Here is a 22,850-nt window from a genome sequence, read left to right on the forward strand (position 1 = left end):
TTTGAAGCTTCCAAAGCAGTATGGCAAACCGCAATGGGAATAACATGAACTTTCCTCACAGCGAACGATGGCCCCTTAACAAGGGCATAAACTCAAAAAAGGAGGGAATGAACTCATCCTCCTGGAGGGAATAAACTCGTCCTCCACTTTGTATAAACGGAGGGAATACTTGCATCCTCCTGGAGGGAATAAACTCATCCTCCCAAAACATGAACTGGAGGGAATGAACTCATCCTCCTATAACTGTAACAAGAATCCTGAAGACTGTTTTCCGACTCCCCAAGGAAGGAATATAACTTCAGGAAACAAGAACAGCACCTAAAATCAGTATCACTACAATACAGACAATCATACAGGGAGGGCTCATGGCTTCATCCGCTATGACTAAAGGAAAGAAAATTATCATGGTAAGAACCTAATTTGGGATGTAACAAAGCAATCCCTAAATAGGGTGGGAACAAGCCACACCACGCGCTAGCACCTGTGCTCCAAAACGCGCATCCCTCCTGGCAGCCACATCCAGCCTGTAATGTCGAGCGAAAGAGAGCTTAGAAGCCCATGTTGCAGCACTGCAAATCTCATGAAGAGATAGTGCTCCAGTTTCCGCCCAGGAAGAGGAAATCGCTCTTGTGGAATGTGCCTTAAAGGCTTCAGGCGGAGCCCGGCCAGACAGCAGATATGCTGAAAAGATAGCTTCTTTGAGCCAACGGGCAATAGTGGCTTTAGATGCTGAAGACCCTCTGCTAGGACCTGCAAACAGCACAAAAAGATGATCAGAGGTCCTGAAAGAATTTGTAATTCGCAGATACTGCAACAGAGTCCTGCGCACATCCAAAAGGTGCAACTGCCCAAATGAATCTGGAAACTCCTCCTCAACAAAGGAGGAAAGAAAAACAGGCTGGTTTAGGTGAAACACTGAAACCACCTTAGGCATGAAGGAAGGCACGGTCCGAACCGTGACCCCTGACTCTGAGAATTGCAGAAAAGGGTCTCTACAGGACAGCGCCTGGAGCTCTGACACCCGTCTCGCCGAGGTAATGGCCGCTAAAAAGACGGCCTTCAGTGTCAAATCTTTCTCTGAAGCACGCCAAAGCGGTTCAAAGGGAGCCCCCTGAAGGGCCTTCAATACTAACCCCAGGTTCCAAGCTGGACAAGGTGCCCGCACGGGAGGACAGAGCCGAACCACCCCTCTAAGAAACCATGTCACATCTGGATAAGCAGCTAAGGACACGCCTTCAACCTTGCCACGCAGGGAGGCCAATGCTGCCACTTGCACCCGCAGGGAATTATAGGCCAAGCCTTTGTGTACACCATCCTGCAAAAAATCCAGAATCGGCGAGACAGGAGCCCGCAACGGAGAAAGCGCTCTTGAAACACACCAGACTTCAAACTGGCGCCAAATCCTGGCATAAGCCACGGAAGTGGAGCGCTTACGGGCCTGCAGGAGAGTGGAAATTACCTTATTTGAGTAGCCTTTATCTCTCAATTGCCATGCCATAACACCAAAGCGGCAGGCGTCCTCCATGGCCACTGTGACAACAGGTGCGGAACCAGAGGTAACGGAAAGGGAGCCTCCAACAGCATCTGTCGGAGGTCCGCATACCAAGGCCTCCGGGGCGATGAGCACCACTTCTCCTGGATGCAGCCGAATCCGCAGGAGCACTCGCCCTATCAAGGGCCATGGAGGGAAGACGTACAGCAAGCCCAGGGGCCAGGGTTGAGCCAAGGCATCCAACCTGGCAGAGCGAGGATCCCTCAGTCTGCTGAAGAAGCACAGGACTTTGGCATTGGAACTGGTCGCCATAAAATCCATCACTGGCTTGCCCCATTTGGTACACATCTGCAGGAATACATCGTCTGCTAGTTCCCACTCCGCTGGATCGATCTGATGCCTGCTTAGATAGTCGGCTTGCACGTTGCTCTGACCTGCAATGTGAGCTGCTGACAGGGACTGTAGATGCAGCTTGGCCCAGTGGCAAATTTGTTCGGCCTCCGCAGCTAGAGCTCTGCACTGAGTGCCGCCTTGTCGATTTATGTAGGACACTGCTGTCGTGTTGTCCGACATCACTCGGACAGCCAATCCTTCCAGGGTCACTTGAAAGGCCAGAAGAGCCAGAAACACCGCTTTCAACTCCAGGCAACTCGTCGGGTGTCCACAGACCCTGGGCATGCTTCCCCTGGCAATGTGCGCCCCAGCCCTTCAGGCACCAATCGGCACCACTAGGCACCAATCGGGGAGCGCCAGCGGCATTCCCAGCCGCAACATGCTGTCCGAGAGCCACCACTCCATACTGAGGCGGGCCGCAGGGAGCCAAGAAAGTCTGCACTGATAATCCTGAGACACTGGAGACCATCGTTGAAGTAGAGAATATTGTAGAGGTCTCAGGTGCACTCTCGCCCATGGCACCACTTCCAAGGTGGCCGTCATCGATCTCAACAGCTGGACAATGTCCCAAGCTTGCGGGCGGGGCATCCTCAGGAGCAGACGGACCTGATTCTGAAGCTTGCATCGCCTTTGCTCGGGAAGAAACACATAGCCCGAGGCTGTGTCGAACCTGGCCCCCAAATATTCTAGAGATTGCGAGGGGGTCAGGTAACTTTTGGCCATATTGACGACCCAGCCCAGAGATTGAAGGACTGAAACCACTCTGGCTGTAGCTAGATGACTCTCTTTTTCTGGGTCTGCTCTGATGAGCCAGTCGTCTAGGTACGGGTGAACCCAGATACTCTCTCGCCTGAGAAAGGCAGCTACTACCACCATTACCTTGGAGAAGGTTCGGGGAGCTGTGGCGAGGCCAAAAGGCAAGGCCCGAAACTGGAAATGTTTTCCCAACACCGCAAACCGCAGAAACTTCTGGTGCGGGGGCCAAATTGGTATGTGCAAGTAAGCTTCTTTCAGGTCCAGAGACGTGAGAAACTCTCCTGGCTGTACCGCCACAATGACGGAGCGCAGGGTTTCCATGTGAAAATGCCGCACTCTTAAGGACTTGTTTAACTCTTTTAAGTCCAGGATCGGGCGAAAAGACCCGCCTTTTCGTGGCACCACAAAGTAAATGGAGTAGCGGCCTAAACCTTGATCGGCGGGAGGCACCGGGGTCACATCCCCTATCTGGCACAGACTGTGCAAAGTCTCCTCTACCGCCACCCGTTTGGCGGCAGAACCGCATCGGGACTCCATAAACACGTCTCTCACCGGGGCATCGAATTCTATTCGGTATCCGTCTCTGATCATGTCCAAGACCCACTGATCTGCGGAGATTTTGGCCCACTCCTCGAAAAAGAGGGAAAGTCTTCCTCCAATGACAGGAAACGAGGAGGGGGCCGGCGCACCATCATTGAGAGGGTCGCCCCTGAATTCCAGGCCTTGAACCGGCAGCTGCGGAACGTTTGTCCGAGCGAAAGGAGTTTCTCTGCTGAAAGCGGGCACGCGAAGTGAACCCAGCAGCACGTCCCGGGCGGTACCTTCTAGCTTCACAGAAGCGAGGTCTGTAAGAGGAGCGGATCGCCTGACCCTTAGAGGAAGGCTTCAGCCTATCTTCGGGCAAGCGCTGAGGTTTGGAATCCCCCAGGCCTTTAACAATGTTTTCCAGCTCCTCATCAAACAGGAGAAGGCCTTGAAAGGGCAACTTCACCAACCTTTGCTTAGAGGCCATGTCCGCCGCCCAATGTCGTAGCCAAAGAGTGCGGCGAGCCGCCACTGCTACAGCCATTTGTTTAGCCGAAGCTCTGACCATATCATAAAGGGCGTCAGCCAAAAAGGACAAGGCCGACTCCATCCGCGGAGCCACTTCAGTTAAGGTCTCCGCTCCATCACCGGGCTGTTCTATTGCCTGCTGTAACCAAGCCAGGCAGGCTCTAGCAGCATAACAACTGCATGCAGAAGCCCGAACAGTGAGACCTGCCAAATCAAAGGACCGCTTCAGAGCTGAATCAAGCCTGCGGTCTTGAATATCCTTCAGGGCAACACCTCCTTCAACAGGGAGGGTAGTTCTCTGTCACAGCCGTGACCAGGGCATCCACTTTAGGCATTGCAAAGCGAGCCAAATGTTCCTCACTCAGAGGGTATAATTGCCCCATAGCCCTGGCAACCTTCAAAGGTCCCTCGGGGTCAGCCCACTGAGCCGAAATAAGCTCTTGGATGGAGTCATGCAAAGGAAAGGCTCGAGCAGGCTTTCTGGTACTAGCCATCCTTGGATTAACTGAGGAGGCTGAGCCACTCCTAGGATCTTCAATCGAGAGGGCTTGTAAGGCATCTGAAATAAGCGCTGGCAGCTCCTCGCAGTGGAAAATCCTCACCGCAGACGGATCATCAAGCTCCTGTGGCAATTCTGCACCCGACTCTGGCTCCTCAGCCCAAGAAGTTCTGCCAGACCCCTCAGAATCCTCATAGCCCGACCACGGGGGGGAAAAGGGGGGTGCGCCACACTCAAAAGGGGAATTAGCCCGTCTGCGTTTATCGGGAGGATAAGAAACAGGCAAAGCCAACTCCAAAAGGCCAGGATCCACTGGGGGAGGGGGGGGGGCAGGCAGAGGGTCCGAAGATCCCTGTGGAAGAGCTCTTTTAAGCATGTACGCCCTATGCAGCATTAAAACAAAATCAGGGGAGAAAACCGCTCCCTGACCACCTGGATCCTGCCCAGGGCTATCAGCTCTATTATTAGCCTCACTCAAAGGACCCCCCGGATTCAGGGCTCTCCGTCGCAACGGAGGCCGCGCCATGTGGAAAATCCAAAATGGCGTCCGCTGCCAGGTCAGAGCGCAAAAGATCGCCGCTCGCCATGCTCGGGCCGGCTCTACCGTCTGTACAGCACGAATTACAGAGCCCCGCTGCTGATTTGCGCTTGCCACATTTAGAACAGCGCTTTACAGTCTCCGCAGCCATCGCCGAAAACGGCGGTAAAATTCAAAAAATGGCGGTTCGCGCCAAAAACGTCCCAATCGCGGGCCCACCCCAGAGGAGTCATTAAACACTCTTACCTCACTAGACCGAATATCACAGCTCCAGTCCTGCAGAAGAATCTCAAGAAAATAACCTCTTTTCCAAGATCGCTGCGCTAAAGCGTGACGCAACTTTAATTATTATTATTATTATTTTTTTTAACGCTGTGAGGAAAGCAGAGGCAAAAAGAGGTAAATAAAAACACTCCGGAGGCTCAGATAAGTGGGAAAGGCAGGGAAAGGCGATCCAATGTGCCTGCATCCACTGAGTGGGAAAGGACAGGGAAAAGCAAGCTAATATGTCCACATCCACGGGGGCATGGGTAACGCAGGGAAAGGGCTGGCCTATGTACCTTCAAAGTGAAGCTGCTATAGCCTCTAACACCCCGGCTAATAACTGGCAAGCCAGGATGGAGCTCGAAGAAGCTGCAGCCACCCTGCTTGGGGAGAGAGAGAATACTGAAGAGGCAGTGGAGCTAGCTGGCCATGAGGCACTGTGAAAAGTTGAGTGCTCTCTATCTCCCCCTGCTGGTTGATGGACACAACCCATACGTAATGGCTTCATCTGCTTGATGACAAGGAAGAAGTCCGATTACAAATCTAAGGGCCCTGTTTACTAAGGTGTGCTACCTTTTTTAGCAAGTGCTAACCGTGTAGATGTTCACAGTAATATTATGGGCATCTACATGGTTAGCACATGCTAAAAACGCTAGCATGCCTCTAGCAGGGTTTAGTAAACAGGGTCCTAAGATTTCATAAACATTTTTGCACCTATAGGTAAAATATACTTTTCTAAAGCATTCTCAGGTTCTGTATCTGCAGAGTGACAATACTGGGGTGTCAGATTGCCTGTGTAGAGGAGATAATGGGATGACAGCCCTCAGAGCTTAATCTCAGTTGGGACAGGAGAGTACTGAAATTTCCATTCTAAAAAATTTGCTGGTCAAATGCTAATGGACAAACTGATCAAACAAAAAACAGGAAGTTTACAAACTAATTTAAAAGTGTAAAATGAAACAGATAACACTTACCCATTATTTAAGAAATGTCTAGCTTCAGCACAAGTTTTCACAGAAAGATTCTGTAAGCAAAATAAACAAATGTTTACAGCAGTTCTTTCATTTGTAAAATGTACAGATGCAGTATTAGATTTTGTGTACCACATGCTAAGGAAAGAATTTAATGAAAGTCACACTCCTAGCATTCTTGTGGTTTATATTTCAAATGATTCTTCATTTTAACACTGCCATCTTTCAAGTATGCGTCATTCTCTGAGGGCCCCTTTTACCAAGGGGGCCTGCCCTGGCATGTGTTTTTGATGTGCCGAGGCCCCCTTTTACCACAGCTGGTAAAAGGTAGGTCCTTTTTTTAAAGAAATGGCAATGGGACAAGTGAAGCACTTGCTGCATGACCATTTCGGGGGGGGGGGGGGGGGGGGGCCCTTACTGCCACCAACTGAGGTGGCGGTAAGAGCTCCAGCACTAACCTGGTTAGTACATAAGTACATAAGCATCGCCATGCCAGGACAGACCAAGGGTCCATCGAGCCCAGCACTCTGCCTCTGAGAGCGGCCAAAAGAACAAACAATTTGTCCCGCCCATCCCAGAAAAAGTGGATTATTCCCACATCCATTCAATAACATTCTACGGCCTTTTCCTCCAGGAAGCCGTCCAACCCTTTTTTAAAGTCCAATAAGTCAACCGCCTTAACCACTTTTTCCGGCAACGAATTCCAGAGTCTAACTACGCGTTGAGTGAAGAAAAATTTCCTCCGATTCGTTTTAAATTTACTACACTGCAGCTTCATCGCATGGTTTGCTTCCTTTTTAGCTGAAAAGGCACAATAAGTGTGTTCGGGAGATTTCAAAATGCATGTTCTGCCCTTGGATATTAATTGAGGTGTATCACAAGGTTCTATACTCTCCCCATTCTTGTTCAACCTTTATCTTTGCCCAACTGTGGAAGTCAACTGGAGTTTCAACACTGATTTTATTGACAGATATTCAGTACTGAGGTGGGCCAGGGTTAGATTGTATCTGCTGCTAATGAAGCTGACTGGTTAGAAGAATGTACGCTGAAATAAAAATCAGTTGCTTTGGTTAGTAGCAGTGTTGTTCAAAGTACTAGGTCAAATGTATATTTTAACATTTATGTAAAAAGTGCAGTGAACACATTAAAAAATTTAGTTAAGTAAAAATAAAAAAGTTATTGCCTAATAAAATATTTTTGAAAGTAAAAGTACCACAACTACAATGAATGCAACTACTGTTAATGTTTTTATCCCAAAAATGTTACTGCTCTACAATTCAATCCACTTTGCTTTTAGTAAAAAAAAAACAAATTTTTTTAAACGACTGTCACTCATGCAAGTGTGCTTGTAAATCATTAATCCAGCACAGATTAAAAAAAAAAAAATCAACAACTGCAATAGCAGAAAGTGGATTGTTGATAAAAAGTTCCTTCAAATCAGGCCAGGTTGCAATATTACTTCTGACTGGGTCTGCAGGTTATGATCAAGGGATTCTCTGAAACACTTGACTTCCATATAGCAAAGAGTACTTTATCATCAACGTCATTATCTGCATTTGAAGTAATGTCTAATTCAACACTCGCATCTTCATTATCATCGTCATGCTGTCCAATTACAAAAGGCAGCTTTCACAAAGTTGGAATCATTCTGTTGTTGTTCTAACAATTTTTCATCTGATGGCAAACTGTTTGAATACCTTCGAGAATTTATTTGTGACATTTATACCACACATTAACCCGAAATAGACAAGTTCAATGTGGTTTACAAACAATAAGTGAACATAATAATGTACAAATATAACACAAATTACAATAACTTCAAGAAGCAAATTAATAGATGTGCAGTAAGTAACCAGGGATTTAGACTATCTCAAAGACAAACAAATAAGAGTGAATAGGTAAGAGTATAATTATGGAGGACTAGATGGGGAAAAAGGATGAAACAAGATTAAGAAAAGGATGTGAGTAAAGTTCAAACAGAGTTCTTTGTATTCAGAAAGGCCAGACTGAAGAAATGTGTTTTTAGAAGCGTTCTTAAAATTAGGTAATCATCTGTAAACTTGATTGATTTAGGAACAGAATTCCAAATTTTGGTGCCTTGATATGAGAAATTAGAGTGAATTGTGTTTTTCATCACATTCGAAATGTAAGACAAGATATTCCCTAAAAGATGAAAGAATTACGAGGGGGTAATTCAATAAGATTATTCACAAATAATGGGGCTTGACCAAACAGAATTTGGTGAATGAAAATATACTCTCTTACTGGTAACCAATGTAGCTCATATAAAAAAAAAGGCGTGGCTTTGGCGAAACAAGATCTATATACAAGACGAGCAGCAGTATTCTGAGCTGTTTGCAATTTTTTTGAGAAGATCACCTTTAAGTCCAGCATAGCTGGAACTGCAATAGTCGAATTTGGAGAGGACAAGGGAATGAACCAAAGTACAAAAGACAGATTTAGAGAAAAATTGCCTCAATCTCTTTAGCTTCCAAAATGAGTAAGACACTTGAGGTTTTGATCTTAATAGTAAAGTTATTAAGATTCATAGGATTGTGAGGGTTAGTTATTATTACAAACTTAGTTTTATCCGTGTTAAAGTTTTAGTTTGAAATTAGAAGCCCATGATTCCATAAGTTTTATAAGTAGACTAATCATGCGAGTTATGTTAAGTAATATCTTTGAGAATGGGATATAAATGGTGACATCATCAGCATATATGTATATCAAAAGACTATGTTTTTCTAAAAGATGACCAAGAGGAATCCTCATAATGTTAAACAAGATGGGGGAAAGAAGGGAACCCTGAGGAACCTCACAGCCAGGAGACCAAGTGGAAAAAATTACCCCTGATTGTTTGACTTGATATGACCTAGATCTTAAGCCAGAAAACCATTTCATGACAACTCCACAGATTCCGTAATAGTCAAGACTATTATAGCAACAGTATCAAAGGCACTGGACAGATCAAATTGAAGTATCAATATTTTGTTGCCAAAACTTAATTCTCTCCTAACGTTAGCTAAGAGGGTGAGAAGCACAGTTTCTGTACTGTAAGAGGGCCTAAAACCAGATTGTGAACTATGCAAAATGGCAGGAAGCTGGAGATGCTCCATAAGTTGGCGCATGACAAGTCCTTCCATTACTTTAACAAGAAGATGAAATGAGGCTACTGGTCTATAGTTGGAAGCTAAATTTTGGCTAGTTTGGGTATTTTTAGGTAGGAGTCAAAATAATATTGCCATTGTCAGAGGGAAAGAAACCTTTAGACAACATCAAAGTAAGATTCGAGTGTAAATGATGTAAGAATAAATCAGGAGCTGACTTGAGGAGATAAGTAGGGTACGTATCAAACAGACAATGTGAATTTGCGTATTTGTGTAATACATAATTGACCTGATGATTTGTGACTGGATGAAAAACAGACTAGATTCTATCTGCTTGAGAATCAGGCAGTAAAGAATCATGTAGGATCCAAGATGGCGACGGACTAAGTAGCATCAACGAACGCACTTAGACTCGATCCCTGCGAACGCTGCTGTGAGCGCCTTACCAGTTTGGAAATGGGTAAGAGACAAGGCAAGGTTCGGGAGGTTCCCTCCGTCCCGAGCGGAACTCCTCTGCTGCAACAGACGACGATGGATCGATATGCAGTAGTGCCCGGTCCCGAGATGGTGTCTACTCCAACTGTGGGAGCCTGCGCTTTGGAGCAGGACAACAGCGTAGACGGGGCTTCCCTCAACCCTGTCGAGCGTGTGGCGCCCCCATAGCCCGGAAGGGAGAATCTTCAAGCAAGCCCTGCCGATATGGAGAGAAACCAGGCTGAGCAGGGAGGGAGCCTGCAGGAGAGGAGAGCTGGAGCTGCAAACTTGGAGGAACCAGTTTTTTCATCTATGCCTGTCCATTCAGCAATGGCAGTGAGTACTCTGGAACAAGTTTCAAAAGCCCCCTTTCCGGATTGTATTATGGGAGAGATAGAGAAACCAGCCGTAGTGACTTTGGAGTCACTTTGGGACTTGACTTCTAAGACCCAATCTGCACTGCAAATAGTAATTCTAAAAAATATGGGGACAATTAAAGTTTTGTCAGAGACTGCGTTAATTCAGTTAAAATCTAATGAAAGCCAAGCCTCTGAAGTTAAAAGACTGTCTGAAAAAATTGAAAAGATTGGACTTGTGGAGCAAACCCTTATAAAAGACAAGAATTTTACCCTAAGATGCTTGGAATATTTAGAAAATCAAGCTAAGAGACTAACATTGCGATTTATTAATTTTCCGAGATCACCACTTATTACTCCAATGCAAATGGTTAAAAAATATTTGACGGACACTCTGGGCATGCTTGAAAATTCAATGCCCCCAATAACTAGAGCTTATTATCTGCAGACTGATGTTACTACATCAGTAAATTTACCTGGGCAAGGGGCAATGAATCTCACAGTGTTCCTAGAGTCATCCCTTGAGGTGATAATACAGAGAATTACATTGCTCGTAACCTTTGCGCTGGAAATAGATAGGGACGCAGTTCTTAGACTTTCTTTAAGGCATTTGGATTCCTTATTTTTTGGGATCGAAAGTGAGCTTTCCCGGATTTATCCAGGGAACCCAAAAGAGACGCAAGATGTTTCTGTCGTTGCGCCCAAGAGCACTGGCGATTGGGGCAAAATTCCTTTTGAGATATCCATGTGTATGTAGATTAATCTTGCAGTCTAAGCAATATCAGTTTTTTGACCCAAAACAGTTAGATGATTTCCTAAAAAGCAGAGAAGAGGTCAATGTGCAAGTCTAGTCACTTATGCAACGCTGTATGCAGGATTTGAGTAACCCATTTGGGAATGTAGCTACTTTTTTTATTTAAACTTATGTGATTTTGCTTCTTAAGCGGAGATATTTCTATATCTTTCTTGGATTATTTCAATTATTGTGGTCGTTAGAAAATATTATTTTGTGTGGAATAATTCATCTTGTATTGAACGAAAAATTTTATTTCAATTTGTGTAATATCACTCATAATTATTATGTTTGGTAAAAATCTAAAATAAAGATTAAAAAAAAAGTCATGTAAACAGAGGAAATAGTCTATAGATGAAGGGGTATTGTTAAGTACTATTCTGATTCAACTGCGTTGCAGTTTTGCAGCTGTTTGAATGCTGTTTCAATATAAGGAGGTTTTTTCATGCCAATGATGAAGCAGCCGTGCTCTATGTGCTGATAGCACTTGTGAGCTTCTTGAGGCTTTTTCCCCCTGTAAGAATCAGTGTTCTTTGGAAGTCAGACTAAGAGAACTCCTACTGTAGTTTGCATATTTGTATTGACTTTTAGGGTTCTTGCCCCTATTTGTTTTATTTAGTTCATGGTCTAAATTATATATCTAAACCATAAATCACATCCTCCATACATAACACATGCCTCAATGTGCTTCAGCATTAATCTAAACATACATTCTTCAAAATGGCGCCTGAGGAAAAAAAGGATGCCAACTAATAAAGGTGTGTCATAACTTATCCAACCAATCCAACTCCTACTGTAATTTAGATATATAATTTTGACATACTTTAACTATGTTTTTAGTGATGTTTTAGGACCTATGCCCTGATGCAGGTCTCCAAAACATGGACCATGTTGGTGACGGGTCTGATTCAAAGTTGTAACATCTCAAGCAAGTTGAATTGAAAGGACATTTTTGTATGAAGAATAAAGTATTGTATGAGAAAATATCAATTCCCCATCATTATTGCTCATCATATGTCCCTCCATATTTTGTGTTTGTGGAGTATTGGGCTCTTGGATTTACAATGTAGCATACCAACATAGTAGTCACATAAGGATATTTTGATCTACTAAGGGGCTCATTTTCAAAGAACTTAGACTTACTAAGTTCCACAGGTTATTATAGAACTTTGTAAGTCTAAGTGCTTTAAAAGAATGCCTCTAAGTTCCACAGGTTATTATAGAACTTTGTAAGTCTAAGTGCTTTAAAAGAATGCCTCTAAGTCTTACTGGTTATTCCTACCTACTTACTGCATCATTGTAGAACCTACTCAATCTTTGGTTACCATGCTTCCTTATTGTGCTTTGTAGCTGCAGTTTGTCTAGCACTTTAAACCATTTTTATTGATGAAAAATCAATATGATACAGTCAAAAATCACAAAAACAAATCAAATGGAATTGCTTTGAATGGTAACAAAGAACAGAATCGCAACAGTATATCACCATTTTTATGTATATAACATCCCCCAAAACTAGTGTATTCCCACCCCGCCTTCTTAAATCCTTTCAATTAAGCCCAAAGCAAAACAGAGTGGAAAGCCTGTGTTCTTACTACCTTTCGCTCCTTCACAGAATAAGAGTCCTACTCTCCCCCACCCCCCACTGCTCCCAAGTGGGTTATCTAATAATAGTCCACCTTTTCTTCCATCCAATGTGTACAGGATCAAACTATACAATCTACAAGGCAGAGAATTCAGGTAAAGGCTCCAAATTGACAAAAATGCCTTACAATGTTTGAGAATAAAACCAGCATCCCCGGCCTCTATAAATAATAAACTATTAAAGGTACTGTGCCATTGCCAGTACATAGGGGTTTCTTCCCTCAACCAAGTCCGTAAAATACATTTTCCCCGCCATACAAGCTTTAGTAAATATGATCTTTGCTTCTTTATCTCTTAACCCACCGTGTCCAAATGCCCCAATAAAATACCCATTGGTGATGTCCTAATGAGATAGCCCAACAACTTTTCCAAATAGTGAACTATTCCCAGCCAATAGGTACGAATTTTGGAACGTTTCCAGACTGCATGATCCATGTATTCTTAGCTGTTCCTTATTTAAGACCGCATAGTTTGTCTTATATGCTTGGTTTTAAAACAAAAGCCCTATATAAAGTCCTAAATTGACATTCACGTAAATTGGCACTATTAAAGAGGGGATGGCTTTTAAATGTCGTAAAAGTTATACAGTTTTCTCCCCCCTCCAGCCTTAACTTCATTTATCAACAAGAGACTATGTTATTTTAGATGGACCATGAATAACACTCGAAGAGCATCCTACTAGTTTTCAAAAGCCACAGAAAGAGAAACAGTGAAGGATTGCAGAGACATGGTTAGAGGAGGAATGAGAATGTGGCTAAAGGCCAAAAGACTTAAAAAAAAAATGCATGAAACAAGAATTAGGGAGGGGGTAAAAAAATGTCAGTGACAAAAAAATTACTAATTTTTCTTGAGAAATAGAATTTATTTTGTCATACAGAAGCTAAGACATTTAAAAAAATTAAATCAGAAACAACAACATAGGCAACTTTGTGCCTTTATAAAATAGGCACCCAGAATCAGCCCAGGTAGTGTACAAATCATCACACAAGTTACATTTTCTCTGAGGCGGATATGAACATGTACAAATACTCTTTATGGAATGGAGTGAGCCGCCAAAGCCATGGCCCAGCACAGCATCAGCAACTAGAGAACTTGGGGTGGGGTAATTGAGTTCTTTGGTCCCTCTAATCAAAAAGATTACTTATTGTTTTAAATTATGTATGTTGATTCGGATTCCATCTATACTTGAAAATAGGATACAAAAATTGTTTAAAGATATTCCACTGCCCCTTCTTTATATGTGCATTATAAAATGCTTAAAGGGGAGGGAGTCACATGAGATGATGCCCTGCTTCCTCCACTCAGCACATTTGCTTCATTCCGAGGCTTCCCCTCACTTATCAGCATCAGACCTCCCCAAAGATGTTCTTAATTTGAACTTAGAAAAGTAAGGTAGCGTCATGAATTTTATATATTGTCTTTCTGTGGTACAACCAAAAGTGGTTTATAATTGTTATATGCAGCTACTTAAATACTGGAGGTTGTAAATAGCCAAATATTTGCAAAACTGACAGAGCATGGCAGCAAAATTCAGAAAAACAAATAAGGAGAAATCACCCACAGCAGAACCTAAGATGGTGGAGGGGCCAGGTGAGTCTAGTGGATTTTAGATGAGAATGGAGCAGATGTCATGGATGCCCAAATTAAGACTTTGCAAACAGCCCTGCTGAAATGTGAAGAGAAGTTGGAAGACCTGGAAAATAGATCCTGCAGGAGCAATCTGCTGTTCATAGGTTTCCCACAGTCAATTGTGGAGTGAGAACTATGTTCCTTTCTTGAAAACTGGTTGTCAAAAGAGCTGCTGCATGCTGCACAACTGGGGCCACTGAGGATCGAGTGGGCCTGCTGCCTCGGGAGGAGAGATCATGATAGCAAAAAATTTTGAACTTTGCCCATGCACCAGCCTATATGGAGAAACAGAAGTTCCAATATCAGAATCACAGCGTTATTATTCATGTTTCTGGCAAAGAGGAAAGAATGTTCCTGATGTCCTCTCAGCTGGCAGAGAGAGTTAGATTCAGGTTTCAGTATCCAGCCACTCTGCAAATACACAATGGCTGTAAACAGCACACAATTGACTCATCAAATGGAGCAATGATATGGATACAGTCTTTGGAGGGTGCAAATGAGGTACAGCAGTGGAACTGAATTCTTACATAAGACAGCGACTTAAAGAACAATTCAGTTTTGCTTGGTTTTTTTTTTTTTTGTCTATATGACAGCTGTTCAGCAACAGGAATTCAAAAGACACTGGTCTGGCAAACTGCTGTCAGGTTGTATTATAAGAACATAAGTGTTGCCATACTGAGACAGACCAAAAGTCCATTAAGCCCAGTATCCTATTTCCAACAGTGGCCAATGCAGGTCACAAGTACCTGACAAGATCCCAGAACAGTAAAACAGATTTTAAGCTGATTATCCTAGAAATAAGTAGTGGCTTATGGATTTTTCTTTTAGGAAATTATCCAAACCTTTTTTAAACCCTGCTAACTGCTTTTACCACATTCTCTGGCAATGAATTCCAGAATTCAATTACAAGTTGAAAAGACTAATATGGATAGCTACAGTTTAGGGCTTGATGAGGAGTATTTTATGTGACATAAGTGAGGCGAGACTGGGATATGAAAAGGGGGAGAACTCAACTGAGACTTGTTTGGTAGTCCATTTAATATATTAAGGGTGCTCAAGGGAATGTGTGGATGTTTTGGAGTGATGGTTAGTGCAGAGCGGACTGAGCGCTGCAAGACAAGGGATGTTCAGAAAGTTAATGTGATGACAAAGATGATGTATGTGTGTTTTGAGTGGGAGACAAAGGGGCATGTTTGAGAATTGAGAGGGGATTGGGTAGCCGCATGAGGGATCCAAAATTTGCTGAACAAATTAATTTATGACAGAACAAGTCGACGGCTCATCATACATTCTGTATATGGACACAAGGCAAGGAGAATATTAGTAAATTTAAGTAAGCTGTGGACGAACCCCAGATCTTTCTTTATCCTGTATAAGCAGGATGGTGTTATTTTACACAAGGCCAGAAATATAGTTCAAGAGTTTAAAGGGTGTTCTCAGTTTGAAAGGACTTGGGCCAGGATCTCACCTAAACGCAGGAAAGCTTTTCTCTCCATTTGAGAAGTAAACATATAAGCTTTGTCACAGAGTCCGTAGCAGTACCCCTTGCTAGTCAGGTTTTCAGGCTATCCACAGTGAATATGCATGAACCTGATTTGCATACACTGCCTCCATTATATGCAAATTTCGCATGCATATTCACTGAAAACTTGACTGGCAATGGATACTTCAGGACTGGACTTGGGAAACACTGTTTTAGAACACTTTGGCACGCAACAGTATTTCTTGAAGGTACTGAAGGCTCTTGGCGTTCGCCACCGAGTCATCCAGACTGGAGCAGGGTACCAAACAAGGCTGCCCTCTGCCTCCCTTACTTATGTGTTATATTAAGAGCCCTTGTGAGTAAGGCTCATGCTGAAAGAGGGGGCAAAGGGATCCACATGGCGAACAGAGCAGTTAAGTCCTTGGTCTTTAAAGACATTAATGACACTAACAAAACTCAGCAAGTCATTATCCAAGATCCTAGAAGAGTTTGAGGAACCTGGACAAATTTCAGGTTTAAAACTGAATCGAAGCCAGAGGCCTTACTGTCTCACCCAGCTCTTAAACAGAATCAGGATGGGGCTTTCCTTCGATTTGGGTTGCAGGACCTGGGGGGTCCAGATTGCATATGCAAACTACACAACTCACCAATATCAGTTACAACCTTTAATGCTAGAGACTGGAAGGGTGTTGTGCAAAAACCTGAGTCTACTTTAGGGACAAACTGAAATTTTCTTACTAAAGTATTCTTTCATAGGGCTGTTCGTTATCTATTTATTTTTGATGAAAAAAACATGTCAAAGTCCTCATATTAGCTGCTGCAAAATTTTCTGATGTCCTTGGCTTTGTGCAAAATCCTGTTAAGTCCACAAGAAGTAGTCCCACAGGAAAAGAAATTTAAAAAGACTAATGATCACTTCACATGTACAATATTTTTGTACCTGCTAACTAGTGCTATAATTAAAGTTAATTTAGGTCAATTTAATTTGTAGTGATAGTTTCAAGTAGCAATACGTTTTTGTGTACATGCAGGTCCTAGCCTAGCTGATCATTCAGCTGCCCAGAATCTGCATCTACAAAGAACAGTGACAAATTAGATGTCAAAAAACATGGACATAAATGAAAATGGGAAACCAAGAAGCTGCAGTTGACTGTTTAAGGTAAGTGCAGAGATTCTTGTACAAACAAGTTGTCATGTACTACTTTTGTGATATGGAATAAAGATGACATGGCTATGAAATGTTTTACATTTTTCTAAAGTGTGATGTAATATAACAACTTCTAGACCACACAAATTTCATCCTCTTTTAGTAGGACTATTATTAATCGGACATTAACATTTAGATAAAAAAACTGTTAAGAAACTCGACATTCATATTATTTGATATACTGACATTGCTTTGATGATATGAAACAAACAATATAACCTGTGACTGATGTATTTTGATTTTTTTTCCTGTGAAAGCCAAGAACTGCTTTTGTCAAAAATTTGATTTTTGTGCAATGCCCTTCTGCTGACATTGATGGGGCAAATAAACTTATATAAAATGATTATAATCCTTAAGTGGCTTTACATTCTACAGGGGTTGCCACACCAGTTCACAGCATGGGAGGCAGCTCAATTGGCAAAGCTGGTTGTTCAATTTTTGTGGCAAGGCAAAAGGTCCAGGCTATCTTTTCGTAAGCTACTAAAACCAACTGCTGAAGCTCTGCAGATTACGAGGCTCATTTTCAAAGAATATAGACTTACAAAGCTACATAGATTACTAAGTAACTTTGTAAATCTATGTGCTTTGAAAATGAGCACCATAGCAAAGCATATGCCATCAGGTATACTCATAATTAATGACTAGTACCCTTCACCCATTCAGCATGGGGTGCGGGAAAGTGAGTGTGGGACTCCATGCATCTGAGCAGTGTACTGCACATGTCCTCAAGGGCATTACCTGGGGAAATCAGGGTGCATGTCTTGGTAAAGTACTCACGTTGGGCTTGGCAACAATTAGCCAGGATTACTGAAGGAAACTCAGAGGTAATACCTTTATTGTCAATCCTCAGTAACTGAGTTTTTCCTCCTTGACTGCAATGATCCATTCACAGGGACTGGGAACAAAAGCATGTTGGTAATTAGGGAGCAATATTAGATGAGGATGGGATTATGAAAGCTCTCATTATTACAGGAGGACTACTTGATTTCTCAATCTCGCTTCTTTGCATACCTCCAGCTGAGGCACTATGTGCAAAATCTGCCTATGGCACGGCTACAAAAGGAGATAGATTAGTGGTTAGTTGTCACTTTACAGTCAGCACGGCTAGACCCTGCATGGTTGGATTTAATGAAGCAATCACTGGACTACAAGTTGAATGTAATTTTGTGGCAGTGGCTGAGAAGTGGACTAAAGACCTGGGAGAGCAGGTAACACAGGATAAAATTAAAGAGGTGATAAAAGAATATGAATGCTCCTGTTGAATGTCCCCCTTGAGGGAGGTGCAATATGTTTTTGTTACATATAGTGCCCTTTAGGGCCTATAGAGCTCAAATAGGTGCAGCTCTGGAGTGTATAAAGAATGGAATGTCATGGGCTGGCTACATGGGAAATCAATTTTGGGGCTGACCTAATGTACAGGAATTCTGGAGTCAGGTAATAAGGTATCTAGGAGATTTGTTGGAAATTGATTGACACACATCAGGGGCTGTTGCTCTTGGAGGACTTAACCTTTGGCTTGGAGTGGAAGCTGGGAAACAAGATTATTACTTTGTAAAGTAGGCTTAGGAGCCTGAAAATGTTGTTTTATTTTTTATTTTTTTTTGGTTAATTGGAGAAAAGCAGTGGTTCTAATTTGGTACAGTAGCAAATGCAATTCTTTCAACTGACCATGATAGACAAAATGGTGGTGGATGTAAGACTGTGGAAAAATTGGAGTGCATTTCAGACTTCACTCCCACCAAATGCTCAGAACACACTGTTGAATGTGTGGTCTCAAAGGTGAAGAGAGCGGCTGGCAATATATTGTACTCTGGAAATTAAAGGGGGAGGGTAAGGCTTTATTCCTAAACAAGGAGAAAGGTGACCTGTGACCACTCTTACGTGTGGACAAAAGCAAATCTATTTCACTTAGGAAGGCAGGAGATGAGTTACTATGGAATGTTCCTAAGGTTTGGGGACAAATGCACACATGTAACAAAGCAGGGGTAGGGGAAGGTGGGAAAGTTGTTTTTGTTTATTGTGTTAAAGGAAAATTGTATTATGGTTAAAAAGTCTGCTGTAATATAAATCTGTTTTACTGTTCTGGGATCTTGCAAGGTACTTGTGACCTGGATAGGCCAATGTCGGAAACAGGATACTGGGCTTGACGGACCGTCTGTCAGTCCCAGTATGACAAACGGTTATGTTCTATGCTAGCAGTGATTCATGTTGCATTGATAAAATGTATAAAATGCTTAAGCACACAATTCTATCCCACTGCCCACATTATATGCCTGGGAACATCAACACGTAGTCCACAAAAAAAGGCACACATTTTGTGTGACTATTTTTTTAACGTGTGTATACCTATGCTTGTTTAGAAGAGCTCTTTTCCATGTGTGAAGAATGCTTTACATATGGAATGTAAAGTACCACTTAAGCACTTGAGAGAACAGAGAAGTTTTCTGCGACTCAAATCATCATCAAATGTTTCCTCAAAACTAAGTTAAGGTGGATGCCATAGACAACAGAATAGGTAGGTGACAAGGGCCCCACCAAAATTTTGCCTAAGACTATCAGTAGAAAGAGAGAGGTTCTGGCGGGTCCTCTTAAAGATTTGTTTAATAAATCATTGGAAACGGGAGAGGTTCCGTGGGATTGGAGAACGGCAGATGTGGTCCCTCTTCACAAAAGTGGTGATAGGGAAGAAGCTGGAAACTACAGGCCGGTAAGCCTCACTTCGATTATTGGAAAAGTAATGGAAGCCATGCTGAAGGAAAGGATAGTGAATTTCCTGGAAGCCAATAAGTTGCAAGATCCGAGACAACATGGTTTTACCAAAGGGAAATCGTGCCAAACGAATCTCATTGAATTCTTTGACTGGAGAATTAAATCATGGATGTGATATAGACGTAATCTACCTAGATTTCAGCAAGGCTTTTGACACGGCTCCCCACGGGAGGCTCTTGAACAAACTGGACGGGCTGAAGATAGGACCCGAAGTGGTGAAATGGATTAGGAACTGGTTGACGGACAGATGACAGAGGGTGGTGGTAAATGGAATTTGCTCGGAGGGAAAGGTGAGTAGTTGAGTGCCTAGGGATCGGTGCTGGGACCGATTCTGTTCAATATATTTGTGAGTGACATTGCTGAAGGGTTAGAAGGTAAAGTTTGCCTTTTTGCGGATGATACTAAGATTTGTAACAGAGTGGACACCCAGGAGGGAGTGGAAAACATGAAAAAGGATCTGCGGAAGCTAGAAGAATGGTCTAAGGTTTGGCAATTAAAATTCAATGCGAAGAAATGCAAAGTGATGCACTTAGGGAGTAGAAATCCACGGGAGATGTATGTGTTAGGCGGAGAGAGTCTGAAAGGTACCGATGGGGAGAGGGATCTTGGGGTGATAGTATCTGAGGATCTGAAGGCGACAAAACAGTACCGGCTCTGCTATCCAATCTCGGTTAAGCTCCTGAGGATCCATTCCTTCTGAACAGGATTCCTTTATGTGGGATAAACATAAAGGAATCCTGTTCAGAAGGAATGGATCCTCAGGAGCTTAACCAAGATTGGATAGCAGAGCCAGTAGTGGGAGACGGGGCTAGAGGTTGGGAGGCGGGGATAGTGCTGGGCAGACTTATACGATCTGTGCCAGAGCCGGTGGTGGGAGGCAGGGATAGTGCTGGGCAGACTTATACGGTCTGTGCCCTGAAGAGCACAGGTACAAATCAAAGTAGGGTATACACAAAAAGTAGCACACATGAGTTGTCTTGTTGGGCAGACTGGATGGACCATGCAGGTCTTTTTTCTGCCGTCATCTACTATGTTACCATGTTACTATGACAAGGCGGTGGCCGTAATTAGAAGGTTGCTAGGCTGTATAGAGAGGGGAGTGACCAGCAGAAGAAAAGAGGTTTTAATGCCCCTGTTTAAGTCGTTGGTGAGGCCCCACCTGGAGTATTGTGTTCAGTTTTGGAGGCCGTATCTTGCTAAGGATGTAAAAAGAATTGAAGTGATGCAAAGAAAATATACGAGAATGGTATGGGATTTGCGTTACAAGACGTATGAGGAGAGACTTGCTGACCTGAACATGTATACCCTGGAGGAAAGGAGAAACAGGGGTGATGAGATACAGACGTTCAAATATTTGAAAGGTATTAATCCGCAAACGAACCTTTTCCGGAGATGGGAAGGCGGTAGAACTAGAGGGCACGATACGAGATTGAAGGGGGGCAGATTCAAGAAAAATGTCAGGAAGTATTTTTTCACGGAGAGAGTGGTGGATGCTTGGAATGCTCTCCCGCGGGAGGTGGTGGAGAGGAAAACAGTAATGGAATTCAAACATGCGTGGGATAAACATAAAGGAATCCTGTTCCGAGGGAATGGATCCTCAGAAGCTTAGCTGAGATTAGCTGGCAGAGCCGGTGGTAGGAGGCGGGGCTGGTGGTTGGGAGGCGAGGATGTTGCTGGGTAGACTTATATGGTCTGTGCCCTGAAAATGACAGATACAAATCAAGGTAAGGTATACACAAAAAGTAGCATATATGAGTTTATCTTGTTGGGCAGACTGGATGGACCATGCAGGTCTTTTTCTGCTTCATGTACTATGTTACTATGTTAAGAGAGCTTGGGGGCACAGCTAGAAATTGTGTTTTCTAACCTCACCACCAAAAGGGAAATGGGTCTTGATATACTGCCGTTCTGTTTGCAACTATATTCAAAGTGGTTTACATAGTATATGGTGGTGGGAGGCGAGGATATTGCTCGGTCTGTCCCAGAGCCGGTGGTTGGGAGGCAGGGATAGTGCTGGGCAGACTTATACGGTCTGTGTGCCCTGAAAATGACAGATACAAATCAAGGTAAGGTATACACAAAAAGTAGCACATATGAGTTTATCTTGTTGGGCAGACTGGATGGACCTTGCTGGTCTTTTTCTGCCGTCATCTACTATGTTACTATGTATATACAGGTACTTATTTGTACCGGGGGCAATGGAGGATAAAGTGACATGCCCAGAGTACCCAGCTGCAGTGGGAACTGAGCCCAGTTCCCCAGGATCAAAGCCTGCTGCACTAACCACTAGGCTACTCCTCCACTCCAAAAAAAAAAAAAAATATTACACTGCACCAGATGGTTGCTCATAACTTAGTTACAAAAGTAGGGTTGTATGTTAAACTGTAGCCAATTTAAGAAGAAGAAAAATGTCCCATCCCTTGTTGTGTAATGCAGGATTAAAGTCCCATCCCCCCTTTATACCAGCTTATAGTGTAATGCAGAATTTCTACTTTTTTTTTTTAATTAACATTCCTTAAAAGCTTGGTTGATAATTGTGTTTTCTAAAAGGAAAAAAAAAAAACAGCTGTCCTGAAAGATCTGTAAGACCGCTGGGGGTGGGAAGAGAAAAAAGTTACTGGGGCGGGGGATAAGGAAAGTATGAAGCAGCATAAAGAACCAGAACCTCAAACAAAGCAAGAAGGCCAACCACAACCTGACTACCAACTGAAATAAGATCCCCCTCTCGAGCGGATCGGCTAGAGAACATACATAGTTCCCAGATCCTACCACCCTTCGCAACACGAACACCCCCGATCGAGAGATTCTCATACACTGACAGGAAAGCATCCCGGCTCCAACGAAGAGATCCACACCAACCCAGAGAATCAAAATACAGCTTTCTAGCTCATGATAAGACGCAGTAAACCCCACCACTTGCGTACAACTCACCGGGACCTGACACCGCGCTGCCACTAGCCGCCTCCTCCAGGACTGTTACACCACCCACCAGCTCAACTCACGCTGATTATTACATCCGGCGGTCAAGGCGGCTGCGAAAGGCTGAGAAAAGCTCCACAAAAGGACGGCGTGACGCCAACAAATTCGCAACCGGAAGTACACAAACAGCGACCGCCTCTTCCCGGACGGACTGACCCAAGGACGTAAGATTGAGAACATAAGACGGTACCAAGCTAAGGAGGTTAGAAAAACCAGGAGGCGAAGTGACGTCAACACGTTGAAGTCAATTCGGTCAATCTCTGTTTCCCCTTCCCCGCGCAGCCGCCATCGCTGTACACTCAAAACAAAGCAAACAAACCTATGAGCTGCTGCATCCACATTGTCGTTCTTTATTATTGTTGTTGGTAGCATTTTTATTTAATCTCACTTATATTTTCAAACATGCCGGTTACAGGAAGTATAATAGAATATTCCATATCATCAAG

General features: G+C 43.3%; 1 protein-coding gene across 4 annotated transcripts in view; it reads right to left on the bottom strand.

The window, feature by feature from the left end:
- Positions 1-22,530, bottom strand: part of ELOC (elongin C) — a 34,281-nt gene extending 11,751 nt beyond the window's left edge. Inside the window, exons 1-3 of one of the 4 annotated variants that reach the window (XM_030215629.1) lie at positions 22,357-22,530; positions 17,488-17,551; positions 5,970-6,019 (exon numbers count right to left, since the gene is read on the bottom strand). In XM_030215629.1, coding sequence (XP_030071489.1) covers positions 5,970-5,973 — 4 coding nt within the window. In that variant the 5' untranslated portion in view covers positions 5,974-6,019; positions 17,488-17,551; positions 22,357-22,530. Of the gene's footprint in view, positions 1-5,969; positions 6,020-17,433; positions 17,464-17,487; positions 17,552-22,356 lie in introns of those variants that run through there. The other 3 variants (XM_030215624.1, XM_030215636.1, XM_030215631.1) reach the window with 3 other exon arrangements.
- Between the last annotated feature and the right edge of the window lie 320 nt (positions 22,531-22,850).

Source organism: Microcaecilia unicolor, chromosome 1 (assembly GCF_901765095.1).
Source record: "Microcaecilia unicolor chromosome 1, aMicUni1.1, whole genome shotgun sequence".
Classification (NCBI taxonomy): Eukaryota; Metazoa; Chordata; class Amphibia; order Gymnophiona; family Siphonopidae; genus Microcaecilia; species Microcaecilia unicolor.